We start from the raw sequence: 19,369 nt of genomic DNA, 5'->3' as shown, positions 1-19,369 counted from the left end.
CTGGTATGTTCACTTTCTTCTTCCCAGAAAACAAGATAGGTTGTTTCCTCTCCTTCCACCCCTGGCTCCAACAGTAAGTGATGCAATTAGGAGGCTGAGGGAAGATGATAAATGGTTTCCAGGTGGTACTGTATCAACAGTACTATGTAATTAGCCAAGTAAACCTGTAATGTCTAGGAATTCCTTCAGAGAGGAAAAAGAAAAACTAAAAAAGGAACCCAGGAACGTGGCCAGAACATACAGTCACGCCTTCCCAGCCGTGGCCCGGGTCACCCTGGGGACAGCACATTTCTGGATGTGTTCAACGTATATGAATCCACCTTCCATTCTTTGTCTACATCCTACTCCACTTCTATAATCCAAGAACTTGCCTTTTCCCGAGGAGATGTGCAGGAAGGGGGACTTGGACAGCCAGCTCCAAACCCTGAACCCCTTTCTAGGCTTGAATTTGGGATACTCAGGTGCAGCTGGCCAAGACCTAGAGCCATGCTTTTCTTTAAATTTTTTATACAGCAGGTTCTTATTAGTTATCTATTTTATACATATTAGTGTATATGTCAATCCCAATCTCCCGATTCATCCCACCATCATCACCCCCCACCCCCACTTTCCTTGGTGTCCATACGTTTGTTCTCTACTTCTGTGTCTGTTTCTGCTTTGCAAACCAGCTCATCTGTACCATTTTTCTAGATTCCACATATATGCATTAATATACGATATTTGTTTTTCTCTTTCTGACTTACTTCTCTCTGCATGACAGTCTCTAGAGCCATCCACGAGCCGTACTTTTCACTAAGTGTTCTGATCAAGGTCAGTGACCACTTTTATTCTCTTTTCCATATGCTCCCTTGCTGCTGAAGAGATCTGTCTCCGGGATCCCAGGTCTGCAGTCCTATCACGCCACCTAGAAGTTTCTCAGGGAAGTTGGTAAGGGTTTAGATGTGTAGATTCTACACACTAATTCTGAAAGTTCCTACTGCTTTTATGACTAAAGAGATTTTTGTACATTGTTTAATTTTCTGGTTGCATCTTTTTTTTTTTTTGCGGTACACAGGCCTCCCACTGTTGTGGCCTCTCCAGTTGTGGAGCACAGGCTCCGGACGCGCAGGCTCAGCGGCCGTGGCTCACGGGCCCAGCTGCTCCACAGCATGTGGGATCTTCCCGGACCGGAGCACGAACCCGTGTCCCCTGCATCGGCAGGCGGACTCTCAACCACTGCGCCACCAGGGAAGCCCTGGTTGCATCTTTGATTCACTTTTTAAAAAACTAATTGAGGGGCTGTTTTAGCTTCTAACTGTCGTTAAATCCTGATGAGACCAAGCTAGCCTCCAAGACAACTTCTCCTTGCTTTGGGGCATATTTGGAATTCTGTATTCATTTGGATATGTTTAGGTGTATAAAACAGAGGCTCAAAATAACAGAGGTTTAAACAAGGTAAGAGTAGCTTTCTCTCTCCATAACAGCTGAAGCTGGGATGGTGGGTGTTCTCAGCCAAGCAGTCAGGGCCTGGTCTCTTTACCCGGTTGCTCCATCTTCCCTAGGAAGTTGTTTGTCTGGATGGTTCTAGATGGCTCACAGCTGTGTCTGCATTCCAGCCGGCAGGAAAAAGGACGTGGGAGAACGCGTTCCTTCTCTTTAAGGGCGTGACCCAAAGTTTCACACAAATGTCCCCCTCACATATTTTGGCTAGGGCTTACCCTACTGATCAGACTTACCTGCAGGCGAGGCTTAGAAACGCAGCCTTGATTCTGACGGTCCTATTACATTCACACCTGACGTTTTCCCACTCTGACCCACCTAGACCTAATTTCCATGTTCACCCTTGACTTTCAATTTAGGTCACCCCCTAAAGACTCAGCTTCAGCTATCTTCCCACTTGTGCTCCCGTTCCTAGCCCGTCTCCCCACCTCAAGAATGTGGTTCCAGTAAATCCTCCCCGTTCTGGCCAGATCAGCAATTCTTCCTTTGCTACCGTACCATTTCATAACCATACGTACATGCTATTTCTTCCTCTGGACTTTACTTCCTTATCACCCCAACCCCAGCTGCCATCCATTTCTTTGCTTCTCTTTGCAGCAAAACTTCTCAAAAGAGCCACTGATATGCTGTCTCCAATTCTCCTCCCATTTTCTCCTAAAACCACTCCAATCAGGCTTTTGTTCTCAATGAACTTAAGGTCATCAACGACCTCCTGTGCTCAATTCTCAGTCTCCTTTTTAACTTGATGTATCAGCAGTATTTGATACAGCTGATCGATCCCTCCTTGATATACTTTTTAAATATTTATTTATATATTTGTTTTATTTATTTGGCTGCATTGGGTCTTTGTTGCTGCACGTGGGCTGTCTCTAGTTGTGGCGAGTGGGCGCTACTCTTTGCTGCGGTGTGCGGGCTTCTCATTGCGGTGGCTTCTCGTTGACGAGCACGGGCTCTAGGCCCGTGGGCTTCAGTAGTTGTGGTGTGTGGGCTCAGTAGTCATGGCTCGCGGGCTCTAGAGTGCAGGCTCAGTAGTTGTGGCACGTGGGCTCAGTAGTCGTGGCTCGCAGGCTCTAGAGCACAGGCTCGGTAGTTGTGGTGCATGGGCTTAGCTGCTCCACGGCATGTGGGATCTTCTCAGACCAGGGCTCGAACCCACGTCTCCTGCATTGGCAGGTGGGTTCTTAACCACTGCGCCACCAGGGAAGTCCCTCGATATCCTTTTAAAATTTGGTTTCCAGGAAAATCTCCTGATTTTCTTCTTACCTCACTGATTGCTCCTTCTTGGTCTCTTACGTGAATTCCTCCTTTTCTCATGACCTTTTGATGCTGAAGTGTCCTCTCCTTCCTTCTCTCCTTCATCTTCCCACTGCCATGGTGATCTCATGGCTCTTCAGTAGCCCTTATATGCTGACAACTCACAAATTTTTATCTCCTTCCTGGACCTCTCCACCGATCCCCATCAGTCTGGACCAATCAGGAGACAGACACCACACAGTAATTTGAGCCAGAACAGTTTCACATAATTATCACAGCAGACTGGAGTAATGGAGGGTTGGCTAGCCGGGAATAAAGACGACTCTGAAGAATACAGGAATAGCAGCTATGGGGAATAGCCATTACTCCTAGGGCTGAGATAGAGAGCCCAAGGAGGGAACAAATCTGGAAGAGGGGACCCCCATTCACACCGTAGGGCTGAGATCCAGACCTGGTTGGAGGGGGAACAGCTGTGGTTCATGGGACGGTGGAGAAGTTGCTCAGCTGCTGCTCTGGTGGGACTCGCTGAGAAATGGCCCTTTTGGGTGCTGGGCAAGCTGTCGGCTGCTTGGTGCTGTACCTTGAAACCTGTGGCAAAGCCGCACAAAAAGGTACTGAAGGAAGCCATCCGTGACGGGGTGTCTGGTGCTGAACCTGCCAGGAGCTGGCTTTGGCTGTCACCCACTGCAAGAGTCAAGCTCTGTAGGTGCCGTGCACGGTGCAAGTGACTGCCAAGAAGAGCTCACCGTTCACCAGAGTCAGGAAAAGAAACCCTTTCTTCTTGCAGTGTCCTGGCAGGGCACTCTGCTGAGAAAACTTAGTATCACGCCAGAGGGCAGAGTAAAAATGTTTACACGGTTTTAGCTCCATTATCACGGAGCAGGCACGGAAAGGTGGATTTGGAGCTGAGAGGCATTTAACTGACATCTCTGGGCTTGTGATCAATCATCTACATGACATTTCCACTTGGATGTCTGATAGACTTCTCAGACTTACTATGTCCAAAACTGAACTAGTGCCCAAATTCTCCTCCCAAACGTCTACCTGCCGTCTTCCCCATTCTTGCAGTTGCTCAGGCCCAACTCTCCAAGTCATTGCTGACTCTCACATCCTAGCAAACCCTATTATGTGGGTGGACGTCTCTCTGTGCGATGTTGGCCAGGTGCTCCTGAATCAAGGCAGAGCTGAGCATTTTCCCCTTTATTTCCTCAAAGAAGGAAAACGTCTGCAAGTGAACAAAGGACATTGCATTTTATTACTCTTTTCCTGTAACAAACTCCACTGCTGCATTTAAAAATGTTACTTATGCCTTGACAAGTTCCTTTTTGTTTGTTTTTGTTTTCCTCTGAGAAATGCTGCTTCTCCTAGAACCTTTCTCCCCCGACATTCCTAGATAGCAACTTTTTGATGCCGAAGCTAGAATAAGGCCAAGGGCTCATCTTTCAACTGAAAATTAGGTATTTTTCATGATAGGTGACTAGGAATAAATCCTTGTGAAAGCCTGGTTATTTCATGGATCTTGGGATCTTTTACTGTGTCAAATGTATGTGCAAAAGATGCCTCAGCAATACCTAAGGGCAGATGTTAAACAAAATGATTCCATACACCATCTGTTTCTTTATAATTTTGTGCTTTTCCTGAGTCATTACAAGAAGTGAAGAGGGTCCTGCTCCTTCTTAAGTCTTATCAAGATTTCTCCTTCCCTTCTCCCCGTTTCCATTGCCCTCCTTCCTCTGCTTCCACCTCATCCCTCTTCGTTATATATAAATTTTTTGCGGTACGCGGGCCTCTCCCGTTGCGGAGCACAGGCTCCGGACGCGCAGGCTCAGCGGCCATGGCTCACGGGCCCAGCCGCTCCGCGGCATATGGGATCTTCCTGGACCGGGGCATGAACCCGCGTCCCCTGCATCGGCAGGCGGACTCCCAACCACTGCGCCACCAGGGAAGCGCTTCGTTCTATTTTAATCATGACCATCAGTGGAGCTGTTGAAGGGTTTACAGGAGCAGCTCCTCCATGTTTTAATCCTTGTGTGGGGTGTTCATTTCCCTGGTAAAAGGAACAGATCTAAAACCCTACAGACTTTTATGTCTGTGTTATGAACTCCACTGCAGTGCTTCTCATGCAATCGTGTGGCAAAGAACCAGCTTTAAAAAAAAATCCCAATCTGTTGTGGACTTAACTTTTCTCAAATATAATACATATGAATTACTAGAAAATGAAATTAAAAAGATGCAAATTCAAGCCCTCAATTTTTATTATTAGATTCAATAGGCATAAAACTCTCTCAAGTTGCTATCAGAGCATCTAAGGGTGTGCTCTGAATTTCTGTACTTCCTGGGCTGCACACCCATCCCACACAGTCCGTGGACCACCACTAGTCAGAGGACTACACTTTAAGCCGCTCTACTCCAGCAATCTTGTTACTACCGCCTTACAGTGTTTTGGTTTATAAGAAAGATCCAAAACACCTGCAAATTCTCCATCTTACCCTAAATCTAAACGACTGACAAAAACTATGCACCAAAGAGCAAAGAGCAAACACGCAACACGCACACACACACACACACACCAATAACAGTACCACTGCACAGAGAGGTAACATATGTAGGTTAAGTATGGGAGCCAGATATGAACCGTTTACAAGTTGCATCCACCTGAACTCATCTCCTATAAAATGTGGGGGAAATAGTAGCACCAGTTGCTTCCATTTGTTAAGTTAACAGGCGTGATATGCATACAGCTCTTAGAACACAAGGCACTCAATAAATGTAGCTGTTATTCTTTTTACTTGATAGAATAAAGAGGTCTTTGTTACTTTGCTCAGCATTTCCATCTGCAAGAAGATGGATCTGTGGTCTACCTGACAAGCCAGGGTCCATCTTCCCTTCCCCAGCATCTGGAAATAGCTGCTAGATCTTGGTGGAGGCAGAATCCCAACACCCCCTTAGGCATGAAGTTCTCCCTAGCTCAGTGCGAGGAACATCCCAACCGCCTACCGTTGCTGCCCTCTGCTGCTTCCATTGAGAATTACACCGAGCAGAGTTTCTACTGCGGAAGGCTGACAACATCTCACGCCAAGTGGAGGGAGTTATCAGCATGTACTCTGTTCCAGACTTACAAAGTCTTCCTGATCTGAGTCACCTGTCCGCTGCCCACACTTGGTCCAAGCTCCTTTGACCTTCTCCATCTGACCCTTCCTGCTCTCAAGCCTTATCTCTTGTGATACCCACACAGCTGCCATAGGCCAAGTCCCATTTCCACATACACATTATCATTTCCTTTGTGGTTAGTGGGTACTGTTTCTTTTGTCAAAAATACCATCATTTATACAAAAAATGCCTGCTCGTGATCATTACAAAAATAAATATGAAAAAAGAGCAACTCATTAGTGATCATGGAATTAATCTGACAGCGATTAAATGTGTTTAAGCATCTGGCATGTCTCCTAAATTGCACCAGAAGAATCTGGAAGCACTTGGTTTGGCCTCAGAGGCAACGGAAGGAGGGGAAGGGCTCAAATTCTCAATACTCAGCTCAAATTCTCTTTCCTCCACGGTGTCTTCACCTACCACTCCAGGCAACAGTACCTCAATTTCCATGGCCTTTCTTATGTGCTACTTAGGTTGCCCTTATCAAATGTATTGTTACTTGGGTAAATTTCTTCTTAAATTATTTTTCTGACGAAACTTTTGTTGACATTTGGTGAATGAATAAAGAAAATGGTAAGATTAAAAATGATTTTTGGCCCTCTGTCTCCAATGAAGGTGTGGAATAAGAACGACAGGTTTATCTCCCACCAACTATCTTTTCTGACCACAATGGTATGAAACTAGAAATCAATAAGAGGAAGAAAACTGAAAAAAATGCACAGATATATGGAAATTAAACAACACACTCCTTAATAAACAACGAGTGGAAGAAGGAATCAAAAGGGAGCTCAAGAAATATCTTGAGGGGCTTCCCTGGTGGCGCAGTGGTTGAGAGTCCGCCTGCCGATGCAGGGGACACGGGTTCGTGCCCCGGCCCGGGAGGATCCCACGTGCCGCAGAGCGGCTGGGCCCGTGAGCCATGGCCGCTAAGCCTGCACGTCCGGAGCCTGTGCTCCGCAACGGGAGAGGCCACAACAGTGAGAGGCCCACATACCGCAAAAAAAAAAAAAAAAAAAACACCACAAATCAACAAATGGGTATACTACTTTAACAGAATAAAGCATAAAGATCACAATCATCTCAATAGATACAGAAACAGCATTTGATAAAATCCAACATCATTTCATGATTAAAAATCTCTCAGTAAATTTGGTATATAAGGAATATACCTCAACATAGTAAAGGCTGTACAAGACAAACTCATAGCTAACATCATACTCAACAATGAAAAGCTGAAAGCTTTTCCTCTAAGATCAGGAACAAGACAAGGATGCCAACTCATCCTGCTATTTGTGACAACATGGATGAATCTAGAGGACATTATGCTAAATGAAGTAAGCCAAGCAGAGGGAAAAAATTGATACGCATAAGATTCTCCACCCAACAGCAGCAAGATACATAGTAAGAGTATATCGAACATTTACTGAGATAAACCATTAAATAATTCCCTATAGTTTTAAAAGAATTCAAGTCATAACAAGTATATTATCTGACCACAATGGAATTAAATTAAGAATCAGAAATAGGAGGATCTCTGGAAAATTCCTCAAATCTTTGGAAACGAAATAACCTACTTCTAAATAATCCATGGTTCAATGAAGAAATCAAAGGGAATTAGGAAGGATTATGAACTGAGTTATTTAAATTTGTGGGATGCTGTTAAAGTAATACTCAGGGAGAAATTATAGTAATAAATGCACGTATTATAAAAAAAAGTCTCCAAGCAGTTTCTACCTTAAGAATCTAGAAAAAAAGAGCAAATTAAACTACAGAAAACAGAAGAAAGGTAAGAATAAAAATCAGAATGGAAATCAATGAAGTAGAAAACAGAAAAATAATAGAGAAAAATCAATAAAACCTAAAACTGGTTCTTTGAGAAGATCAACTAAATTGATAAACCTCCTGCCAGACTGATCAGGAAAAAAAGAGAGAAGATACAAATTACCAAGATCATTGAGTGAGAGAGTCTCACTATAGGACATGGAACTGCAAATCCCACAGCCACTAAAAGGATAATAAAGATACATTATGGAAAACTTTACGGCAATAAATTTTAAAACTTAAATGAAATGGAGAAATTTCTAGAAAGACCTAAACTACCAAAGCTTAATCAAGAAGAAATAGATGTCCTGCATAGCCCTCTATCTTTTAAAGACATTGCATACATAGCTTAAAACCTTCTCACAAAAAAATCTCTAGGCCCGGATGGTTTCCTTAGTGTGTCCTACCAAACATTCAAGGAAGAACTAACACCAGTTGTACACAAACTCTTCCAAAAAATAGAAGTGGAAGAAGGAATACTTCCCAACTTGTTCTATGAGGTCAGCATTAGCCTGACAGTAAAACCAAATAAAGACTTTACAAGAAAAAGAACATCATCCCTCATGAAAATAGATGCAAAATTTATAAACAAAGTTCTAGTAAATCAAATCCAACAATATATAAAACGGTAATACATCATGATCAAGTTATGTTTATCCCAGGAATGCACAATTTGTTTACCTTTGAAAATCAATCCGTGTAATTCACCATATTAACAAAGTACTTATGAAAAACCACGTGATTATCTCCATGCAGAAAAAGCATTTGGCAAATTCTAACATCTGTTCCTGATAAGAATGCCTTTGGGAGATGTGTTTTGCTGGCTCTGAGGTCTGCAGCTTTGCGGTCTCTCTCTACTTTCTCCTACATGTGCCCTGCTTGCTCTCTACTGCTTCTGGAAATTCTTCAGCTACTTTATTTTTTTTTCTAGTTTCACTGAAACTGAAATGGAGTTTTCATTTTAACTTTGATGACTTTACCTGCCATCTTGACACTAAAAGGGCCAAAGATTCATGCAAAGTATAAAACAGGGCAAAGGTCAAATAATTACCAGTGGCTAATGGATTCATTATTAGCTAAATGACCCCACGTGCACGAGGCAACCTCTGACCTCTGACCAGAGGTTTCCATATACCAGGACAGTATTGGAAGGCTATAATCACATCCACGTAATACATATCCTACCAGTTTTGACAGGTAAAGTAATATTTCCTCCCTCTAACAGGACAGCTCTGTATACAATCATGTATCCCGAAAAAGGGTCATGAAAACACACCACTAGTGCCAAATGATGCAAGTATAAAGTAGGCTTTATTAGAGGGAAAATTTACAAGTAGAAAATAGTGGAGCGTATGCAATCCTTCGATTCTATTCCACAGCTTAGGCAGGGCATAGAGGGTCCATGCACTGCAGCCAAACATCACAATCAAGGGGAGCCCCTTCCCCTTAATTTTTCACATATTTACAGTGATGGGGTTGGGTGAAGCACAGATCTGCTATGACACTAAGGGAAGCTCCCTGGTCAGAAAGGGGAGCTCTGCGGGCCTGCAGCTGGTGTCTGCCTATGATTAGCCAACTCAGACCTGCTGAACAAGTTCTCCACCAAATGACCGAAATGAAGGAGAAAATGAGCCTCCGGGATTTGTCCCTCTTCAGATGCTTTGGAGGTATGATTTTATATGTCAGTCACCTGAATTTATATATTCCCCCAATCACGCTTTAATGGATTTTTTTTTACTATGTTAATTTTGCTTGCTGCTCAAAATGAAGACAGTTGCCTTAGAGCTATAACCTCACTGGGTCTCCATTGCCTTATCTCTTAAAAAAAGAGGGGCGGGCGGTGGAGGTCGCTGGTATTTGATAATTGCTGTCCTACCACAGGTGAATTTAAAAAGATGTGATGCCATTCCTAAACACTTTGTGCTGCTTTCATACCCTGAAATCTAGCTCTCAGCCCCATCACATTGACTGGAACGGGCTGACCTTTGAGTCCCTTTCAATCTTGAAAGTGAGTTGACTAGCAGGGCAGTTATTCCCATAATTTTAGTGAGAATAATTAACCACCAGAGGGTAGTCAGGTTACAGGGCGTTAAGGGGTGAAGGTAGCAAGGGATACATTCAAACAAGGGGCACCTGTGACGTTTAAAATTCTTATTTCCATTCAGTTTCACAAAATTTTATTGCCTGCTAAGATTACGATAAGCGCTGTGGAAGAAAGGAAAAGTGAAGGTGAGTATGGGAAGGTTGAGATTCAGGTAATGGGTTTGCCGTTTTAGGTAGGGTGCTTGGAATAGGACTTTGGAGGGAACATTTGTTCAAAATTGAGGTGAGGGAATAGGCCACGTGGTTCTCTGGGGAAACAGCATTTCAGGCGTAGAGGACAGACATGAGAAGGACCCTGGTATTTGATAAGGTAAAAGGGGGCAGACGATGCAGACACTGGTTTTTACTCTGGGTGAAATGGGGAGCCATTGCAGGAGTTTGAGCAGAGGAAGGACATTTTTAAACGGTCACTCTGGCTGCAGTGTTAAGAATCGTCTCCAAGAGACTTATTTCCCGTAGAAGCTTCCAAATATTGTGTGTCAGCTCATCAAAAAGCACAGTGAATGACAGTTAAAGGCAACCACGTTCTGTCACCATTTAGCTAATAGGAGCCAATTCACACATAACCTCACTGTGTCAGGTGCCAGGCATTGCCAAGAACTTTACACATTTTCTCACTTCATCCTTCCAATACCTCTGTGAGATCATCACCACTATTCTACTTTAAAGGTAAGAAAAAGAAGATTGTAAAACTTAGTGACTGGTCCAAAGTTTAGATGAAGTAAATGGAATTCTTGAAAGCTAAACCTTGAAAAACTCTACTTGCTAATGTGAAGAAACACTGCCTAAGCAAGGCTTAGAACCCCAGTGCTGAAGAGCTAAAGATGGTGTTTGCGGGGTCGGGGAGAGAAGCACAGGTGTTTGCCTTCAACCATCACGCACTTCTTTTTTAAAGTTCTGTGTAGCCGTTACACCACAAACCTACTGACACCGTAACTGGACTGACTTTGGTGTTGTTGATTTCTAAGAGTCTCTCTAGAGCTTCGCCCCTGTGTGGTCTGCTCTGTACACATTTGGGCTCTTAGGGAAGCTGCTCCCATCACTGAACTGACTTCTCTTTAGGTGGTACTGAGACCATGGGTCAAATCCATTTCACCTGCCTTTACTCATCAAGGTCGTTTTAAGGCTGCATGTCCTCCAGGTGGCCCGTGGCCTAAGCTATAAAGTAACGGGGATGGGGCGGGTGCACAGCCATCAGTGCAAGGGCAAGGCCTTAGTGCGTGACTGTCCGTGGTCCCGCTCTGCCAACGGTCAGCATCGCAGTGGTCCTGGTGGTGGCAGTCACCCTGGGTCACAGTCTGTGGGACCCAACTCTGTTTGGGGGGCCTGAGGAGCCTGAGGGCTGGCTGGGTGCTGGGTGCCTGGCTCCCTCAGTGATGACGGCGGGGCTGAGCCTGGGGACCCGGCCCTGAAGGTGCTTCCAGCTGAGACCTGCCTGTTCAGCTGAGTCTGGGTGAAGACCAGAGGACCCACACCCGGGTGCTGGATGAACGCACCCAGCGAGGGTACCCGGCCCACACAGCGACCCCCTCTTCTTAGGACCTGGGCCTCAGAGGACTGAAAGTTGAGCCTTAGGACTTTGACCAAGTAAAATGAGGGGTACTGATGTTACTTTGCTTACGGGATTTGTTACCTTTAGGAGTATTACACCTTTAGATATAAAGTTGTAGAACAGAGGATAACATTTGTTTTGATGGAGGTTTACAGGAACATAGTGACCTGACCGTGACCTGATCTACATGGACAGCTGCAAGAACAAAGGATCGGACACCAAGAAGTTTTCAACAACTAACCACAGCCCTCCCTCACCTTTCCTGTAAAAGGGTTTTTTAAACCACCTGTCTCCTTGCATGGCCCTGCAATAAACCTTTCTCTGCTTCAAACTCTGACATTTCTGTATTGCTGGGCTCGCTGTGCGTTGGGCACAGGGACTCGCGTTCGGTAACAGTAAGATGTTTGCCCGAGTTGTTTTGCAGGAACTTGGAATCAGCTGTGTCTAGTTTGAGCTGAGTTGGTTAAGACTAGATGGGACCACTGACCCTCCAACTAGGCATGCGTGAGTTTCTGCTTGGTGATCTTTTGAACGTGCAAAGGCCTGTAGCTTAGTTACACCTGCGTAGAATGACCTTCCCACACCTTTTCCCAATCACCTTTCCCATGACTCTGATCTTCCTGCTTCTTTTTTAGCCCATAAGTATCCCAAGCCTCTTTCAGGGAAGCTGATTTGAGACGGTTCTCCCTCTCTTTGCTGCAAACCTTGGTGTCTCAGCGTTTGGCTTGCTATGCATTGGACAAAACAAACCTGGCTCGGTAACAGTTCCTCGCAAACCCAAGTGGTTTAAAAACCCACTCAGGGCTTCCCTGGTGGCGCAGTGGTTGAGACTCTGCCTACCGATGCAGGGGACGCGGGTTCGTGCCCCGGTCCGGGAAGATCCCACATGCCGCGGAGCGGCTGGGCCCGTGAGCCATGGCTGCTGAGCCTGCGCATCCCGAGCCTGTGCTCCGCAACGGGAGAGGCCACAACAGTGAGAGGCCCGTGTACAGAAAAAAAAAAAAAAAAAAAAAATAACCCACTCATCTGGTGCTGCTTGGAGGGCTGTCCCTGAGACCAGTGCTGGTCTGTGACAAGGTAAGCAGAGAAAGTGTTTATAAACTTTAATAGCTATTTTAAAGAGTAATTTTGTCTGCTGAGTCTAAAAACTTGGGGCTTGTATATCTTGTTTTTAAACTTCAGTTTTCAAAGAATTTATAGTGTTTTAACTGAGAGGCTGAATATACAGACAGTGGTCGACCATATATGAAAATAGAATGGACCAACAACCTGCCTAGGAAAACAACCCCTTATCCACAAAAACCAGCCTAGGAAGCCAGCCTGACTGCTAGCTGTAGAAACCACCCAGGAAGTGGAACAATAACTACTGTAGCAACTGGCCTGGACTTGATTAGTAACTTACAGCTTTCCTAATTTGTATCCCTGCTTTTCAACTTAGGACCAGCCAGAGAAAGCCAGAGGTGGCTAACGGATCACATAGGACACCCGGCTTTTCCTCTACCTGCAGCTTCCCCATGCCAGCAGCCTCCCACGAGGACATACCTGAAGCCTTCCCTTTTTTTCCACTATCAACCTTTCCCCTCCTCTGCCTGCCTTTGAGTTTCTGCCCAAATAGAAGTGATAGTGGGGCTGACTCTCTCGTACAGCAAATTCTCAATAAGTTGCTTTACACTTCTCATTTGGTTGGTCATTTATTTCCACATACCAGGAAAAAGGAAATAAAAACAAAGCAGGGGTCTGCCACCGCAGACAGATTAAGGAGCACCATCCTGGGGTCTGCGATCACCTCCAGGGTAGGGTTGGGGAGAGCATCCCGGGCACTCACCGCCCGGGACAGCGGGAGTAAGGTAGTCGCGAGGTTCTCCAGACCAGGAATGAGTAGGGGGAGCAGGGAGACGGGTGCGGGAAATGGGCGGGGAGCTTGAGATGCTAGATTGACTTGCGTCCCGTTACTTCACGTGTCTGGGTTGCAGAGTCTGCAACCCCACGGCGTGTGGGGTGGGGGGGTGGAGCTTCCGCGCAGACTCTCGGCGCACGCGCACTCTCGGCACCGCCCCGTGGAACGGAGCTGACGTCACGTCCGGCGGACGCCGCGGCTGCTGGTATTATCTCCTGGGCGCGGGTGTTCAGCCGTCTCCCTCCGCCCGGCGGGCCCTGGGCGGTCGGCAGGTCAGCGCGCCGGGTCAGGTTTCCGCTGCCTCGCCGGAGCACTTAGTCTGAACCTGGGTGTGGTTTCCACTACTAGAGGTGAAGCATAATAGGGAGAGTGGGACCTGGGGTCTTGGATCAGGGTGTGTTTACTTTTCCCGTCAGGTGGGCGCTGCTGGGCAGCAAGGAAACTTACTTTATTTCCTCCCGGAGGACGCGTTTGCTGTTGAATTGCAGTCAGAGGATGGTGTCCTTAGACGGCAGCCACCGAATCGCCTTGCAGCTGTTTGGATGCTGCTTTTAAATAAACCCCACCTTATTTAGTGTTTTAATGCTTTGGAATCCTGCTTTTAAAAAACGTTTGGTCCTAAGAGCTCAGTACCCTGTAGAATTCCTCAACCTAAACGAATTCTATTCTTTCCTGTGCCCGAATCGTCTCAGTGAGGATCTTGTCAATAAGGAACACCTTGGCTGTCTAGAACTAAACCCTCCCCTAGCCCCTGGGGACATCTCGGAATTTCTAAAACCTGAGGGTTATGCTCTGCACCGACGCTTTAAGCGTTTGGGGCAGGCAGTGGTATATTTTTTGGAAAATGCATTACATCCATTCTGTTCTTAAAACACAGACCTAATTTGACCTTTTCCTGATGACTTGCCTTCAGTCCTACTGAAGGTTATTGTGAAAGAACCAGAGAGACCAGCGAACTTTTTGAGTTCTGATGCCAGATTCTAAGTCATTATTTTGTCTCCAACTCTGTGATATCACTTGTCAACCGGCTACATTCCTGCCCCTCTTCTGGTTTATAATTTAATGCTTAATCTGTTGTGGGTTTTGAATTCACAATTACATATGATAGAATTGTGTTTAAAGGAAAACTAAGTGAGGAACTTGGGTTTGTGGGTTTTTTGTTTTTTTTTTTACTCTTTATAACTTAGTTTTTTGTTTTACAAAATGCCCATTTTAGAAAAGACAGCTAAGCCAAAGAAAGAAAATTAAAATCATCTGGAATCCTGCCTAAAGATAACCATTGTTAACATTTCGGAATACTCTTAATTTAAAAAAAAATTTTAAAACAGTCGTCATGTATATTTGGTAATCCCTTTTTGCATGACATTTTTGTCTTCCTATTTCAGTAACTTTTTTCTTTGAACGTATGTAACGGCTGCAGAATATACCATTGTGCTAGGTTCTCTCCTAATAGGAGTGCTAAGGCATGAACCTTGTGCCATCTGTTACAGCAGCTCAGAGGACTTTTGTTTTATATCTTGGTTTTTGGCCAAGGTGCAAAGGTGAGGTGATGTTAGGGTGTGTAAAAGGGAAGGTTTAATACTGAGTTCTATGCAAGGGCAGGCCATTTATCATAGTGTATCAGATTCATGGAAAAGTTGGAGAAAATCATTCAGTTTTTCATCAATTCTTCATTTGTTTTTAGGCTCACTTTTTTCTGCTCCCTATTCTGTCCCTCCAAGAATGAAACATGACTGAGGACTCCCAGAGAAACTTCCGTTCAGTATATTATGAAAAAGTGGGGTTTCGTGGAGTTGAAGAAAAGAAATCATTAGAAATTCTCCTAAAAGATGACTGTCTGGGTGAGTTTTATAAGTTAAATTTACCTTATTGGTTCTCAGTCATTCCCAGGTCTTCTGAAATTAAATGTTACCTTTAAAGATGTCCAGAGGTATTGGTTACCTGCCGTATTTTTTTAGTGATAGGATGGCAGCAGAATGGCATATTTTGGGAGAAGTTAAGGATTTTTCAAGTTTATATTTCACGGAGTCAGAGCCAGACCTTTTTGAAAGGCCTTTTTAGAAGTTAGTAACATTTTTTTCTCTTATTAGGCCCATGTACTTTCTTTTCTCAATTTTCAGAGGTGTCATCATAGCTTCTGGGTAAATTTGCAGTAACTCTTGCCATGATTTTCTTTTATGGATAATACTGAAACTGCATTATATATTGACATTTTTATTCTAAGCCAGTCATAATAAGGTCTGTTCTATTGCTAATTAAAGTAGAATAAACCGAGCCATAGTTAAAAACAGTAGTTTAAATGCATAGAGTGTTTTAAAGTTTCAAAAACATTTCCCACCTGATCTTTGATCCTCACTAGGCAGTCTGTGTTGTAAGTATTATAATTCTCACTTGACAAGTAGGGAAATTGAGGCCCAAGATGGTTGAATGTGGCTTACTGGTGAATGGGGGGATTTGCAGGCTGACTGTGCCACTCACCGGCGATGTAAACTTAAAGTCACAAACTGCTCTGAGCTTCAGTTTCTGCATCTTTGAAACAATAACTACCCAACAAGCTTGCGATGTGGATAAATGAAATAAGTTCTATAAATAGTAACTACTGCTGATATTATAGTGAATGTAGTAATATATGCAAAATGCATCTCCTACACCATGAAACACTAATTGTTTTTAAATAGCTAGTTGGGGAAAAAAATACATAGCTAGTGGGAACACCTGGGCTGGAAGTCAGTCTAGTGTTACCTTTCCTAGATTTGCTGATTGTATAGCAGCCTGCCTCTGAAGAGATGTCTTACTATACTTTTGGTTTTCAGACATGAAATGCATCTTTACCTATTGTGATCAGCATGAAAAGCATCTAATCGTTTTGTGTTTTTTTTCTTTTCCTTCCTCTAGATATTGAGAAACTTTGTACTTTTAGTCAGAGGTTCCCACTCCCATCCATGTACCGTGCATTGGTCTGGAAGGTGCTTCTAGGTATGATTTCCAAGAGTTGGAAGCTTTATCTTCAAAAATGTTGAACGATGGGATCATTGGCATCTTATCAGTCAGAAAAAGGATTTCTTTAGGCCTTTTACTGGGTACTGGGTCTAACCTCGGGAGCCTGAATTACTACTCACTTTGGAAGCCTGGAAGGAGGTGACCTTCAGAGGCGGTCCACTGCGTGTCACTCTTGAGTGTCAGGTGACATTAGAAGAGACAGTGGCGCACCTTCCTGAGACAAGGTGTGGGAAGAACATTGGGCCGGGAGAAAGGCGAACTGGTCTGGGCTTTACTGTCAGCTTAGTAACCTTCCAGAAGATGCCAGTAGGCCTCTTTTTTTTTTTTCCTTTTTTTCTTTCATCTGTAAAATGAGGATATTGAGCTAAATTAACTCCTAGGGTTTAGCTCTTGATTTGTTAGTCTGTGACTCCCAGCTGTAGAGGTATAACTTCCTAAGGAGTGCTGTCAGAATCAAAAAAAAGGAATTGAAGAGTTTTTACTTCCTAGAAGTGCAAATGAATAACTTACAGTGAAGAGTGGCTGAAGGAGAAGGAAAAACAGCCTCGCTCAGTTTCTGTGGAAGAAAACGTGTACTAGGTGCCCCAAGTGACTGGCAGTATGCCTTTTGAACTAAGGATTTTTTTTTTCTATTATTGCTGAGCCTGCTGATGTAGAAAATACCCATCCATTACTACCCTCCTTTTCTTTCTTTAAAAAAAACCAAAAGTTAGGATAATCCTAGAATTCCCTTGTGAGGCAGGTATCAATATTGCAATTTTACCGATGGGGAAAAAGGACTGAAGCGAAATAACTTGCCTGAGGCCTTATAGCCTGTGAGTGGCAGAGCTAGGATTTGAGCTCAGGTTTGTAGAGCCCATTTGAAGTTAGGCTAGATTTATAGACCTTGTTTTCTTTCCAAGATGTACTATATTTTCAGGACCTGAAAAATCTGGAGTCCCGAATCTGATTATGTAAGGTGGAGCCAGCAAGGGAATGCAAGCCGTGCTAGAAAGCACTGTGCATTTTGCCTTTTTTGTTGTGCCTCTTGCCAGCCTTTGTACACTTACTTTTCTAATAGGTCACCGTGCGGTTAAAATATAGAGAATGTGTGAAAACGACCTCAGTTTTTCCCTGAGTATTTTAAAAATATTAGTGTTTCCAGTGCCCATCAAAGTAAATGCCTTCCAGGGGTGCCTTTTAGGTGGGAATGTCAATCATATTTATATCTGCTGAGAAAGACTGTGTGTCTTATTAACTGATAATGCCAGTGGGTTAGTATGAGATGGACAGTTGTACTTTGCAGCTGAGTGCCAAGGGCTGTCAGGCTGTTCATCACCTGTCTTTTTCGTGGCTTGCTTTATGAGGTGAGTCTCCCTTGTTCTAGCCGTTAAAGGCACTCGAGGGACTTCCCTGGTGGCGCAGTGGTTAAGAATCCGCCTGCCAAGGCAGGGGACACGGGTTCAAGCCCTGCTCTGGGAAGATCCCACAGGCTTCAGCACTGCTGAGCCCGTGTGCCACAGCTACTGAAGCCCGCGTGCCTAGAGCCTGTGCTCTGCAACGAGAAGCCACTGCAATGAGAAGCCCGCCCACCACAATGAAGAGTAGACCCTGCTCACCACAACTAGAGAAAGCCCACGCACATTAATTAATTAATTATTTATTTAAAAAGGCACTCGAGATTTAGAGCTGCCACACTATATTGGGAGTTTGTTTCCAACGTTAACCTCCCACCGTGTTAGTCTTCTGAGCTCATCCAAGTTACGTTTCCCAGAATGTTCTTTAGAATACTGGATCTGTGGTAGTTTGCACCAAAGAGAGATCCATAGTCAAGTGTACTAGCTAATAACACTTACACTAGCTTAGTATGTGCCATGTACTTTTAGTGTTTTATGTATGTTACTTTGTTGAGTCAGCATTAGAGTTGTGTGAGATGGGTATTATTCTTCCCATTCTTCAGATGGAGAAGCTAAGGCACAGGAAGATCAAGTAAGTTGCTGAGGGTCACCCTGCCGGTTAACTGTAGAGCTAGACTTCAGACCCAGGAACTTTGACTCTGGAGCTTGGGCTACGGTACAGTTTCATGAAGTTTAATGAGGCTGGGGGAAATAAAGCAAGATGTTTTTCTTTATAGCAAAACTTAAAGCCTTAATTTCATTGTCACCACTTCCCAAATCTATTTGACTCTGGTACCCTTTTTCTCATGAAGACCCTTGGGGCTCATGTTCTGCAGAGAACATCTGGTGAAATGCTTACCCATCCCATTTCCTGCCTTTGGAAGATAAGGAGACAAGTCCCCGGAGAGACATTTGTGAGCATCTTGGTGTTAACACCTCTGGGACTAGTTGACTGAAGGCCCATCCAGTGCTCTTTCCAGTGTGTTTTCTCCATGCCATTTGTTTGTATTTTAAAAAATGTGGTTCTTGGCCCAAAGTCTAATGAGAAGACATCATGTTTAAATATATTAATGAGCATAAAATGGCATTGAAACGTAATATAAGGTCACTTTGGTAGTGAAAATTAGAGGTTTTTTTTCCTTCTGAAGAGACTTTAGGACTTTGAGCAAGTTTTAGTTGTTGGGGAAGAAAAGGATTTGACCACTTGGTGGTGGTTCTAAGATGAAGGGGGCTGTGTTGTCAGCTACAGCTCCCTTAACAAAATACCACAGACTGGGTGGCTTAAATAACAATTTATATCCTCACAGTTCTGGAGGCTGGGAAGTCCAAGATCAAGGTGCTGGCTGATTTTGTTCCTGGTGAAGCATCACCTCCTGGTTTGCTGTGTCCTCACACGGCAGAGAAAGAAACCACACCAGCTCTGGTGGCTCTTCCTTTTCTTACAAGGGCACTAGCCCTGTTGGATTAGGGCCCCACCTTATGACTTCTTTTAACCTTAATTACCTCCTAAAGGCCCTGTTGCCAAATATAGTCACATTGGGGGTTAGGGCTTCAACATATGAATTGTGGAGGTTGGGGGATGGGAACAATTCCATATTAGGGGCCAAGCACAGCAACTGGAGATAGGCCTTTAGCAGCTAAGGGTGGCCCAAGGCTGACAGCCGTAAACTTGAATTAAATCATTATTGTAATTGGTGTGATTTATCTTGAATTTATGTGGCACATTTATTCAAAGCC

At 44.2% G+C, this 19,369-nt stretch overlaps 1 protein-coding gene across 6 annotated transcripts in view; it reads left to right on the top strand.

Moving 5' to 3' along the window:
* Window positions 1-19,369, top strand: part of TBC1D7 (TBC1 domain family member 7) — a 142,866-nt gene that overhangs the window by 109,720 nt on the left and 13,777 nt on the right. The window contains exons 1-3 of one of the 6 annotated variants that reach the window (XM_089918329.1): window positions 1,259-12,436; window positions 14,941-15,097; window positions 16,152-16,232. In XM_089918329.1, coding sequence (XP_089774455.1) covers window positions 14,986-15,097; window positions 16,152-16,232 — 193 coding nt within the window. In that variant the 5' untranslated portion in view covers window positions 1,259-12,436; window positions 14,941-14,985. Of the gene's footprint in view, window positions 1-1,258; window positions 12,437-13,183; window positions 13,607-14,940; window positions 15,098-16,151; window positions 16,233-19,369 lie in introns of those variants that run through there. The other 5 variants (XR_002646469.3, XM_022586691.3, XM_089918330.1 and 2 more) reach the window with 5 other exon arrangements.

Source organism: Delphinapterus leucas, chromosome 10 (genome assembly GCF_059928025.1).
Source record: "Delphinapterus leucas isolate spDelLeu-1000000601 "Yukka" chromosome 10, BTC_Dleu_Yukka2, whole genome shotgun sequence".
Lineage (NCBI taxonomy): Eukaryota > Metazoa > Chordata > Mammalia > Artiodactyla > Monodontidae > Delphinapterus > Delphinapterus leucas.
This window is presented reverse-complemented; position numbering and strand designations above follow the sequence as displayed.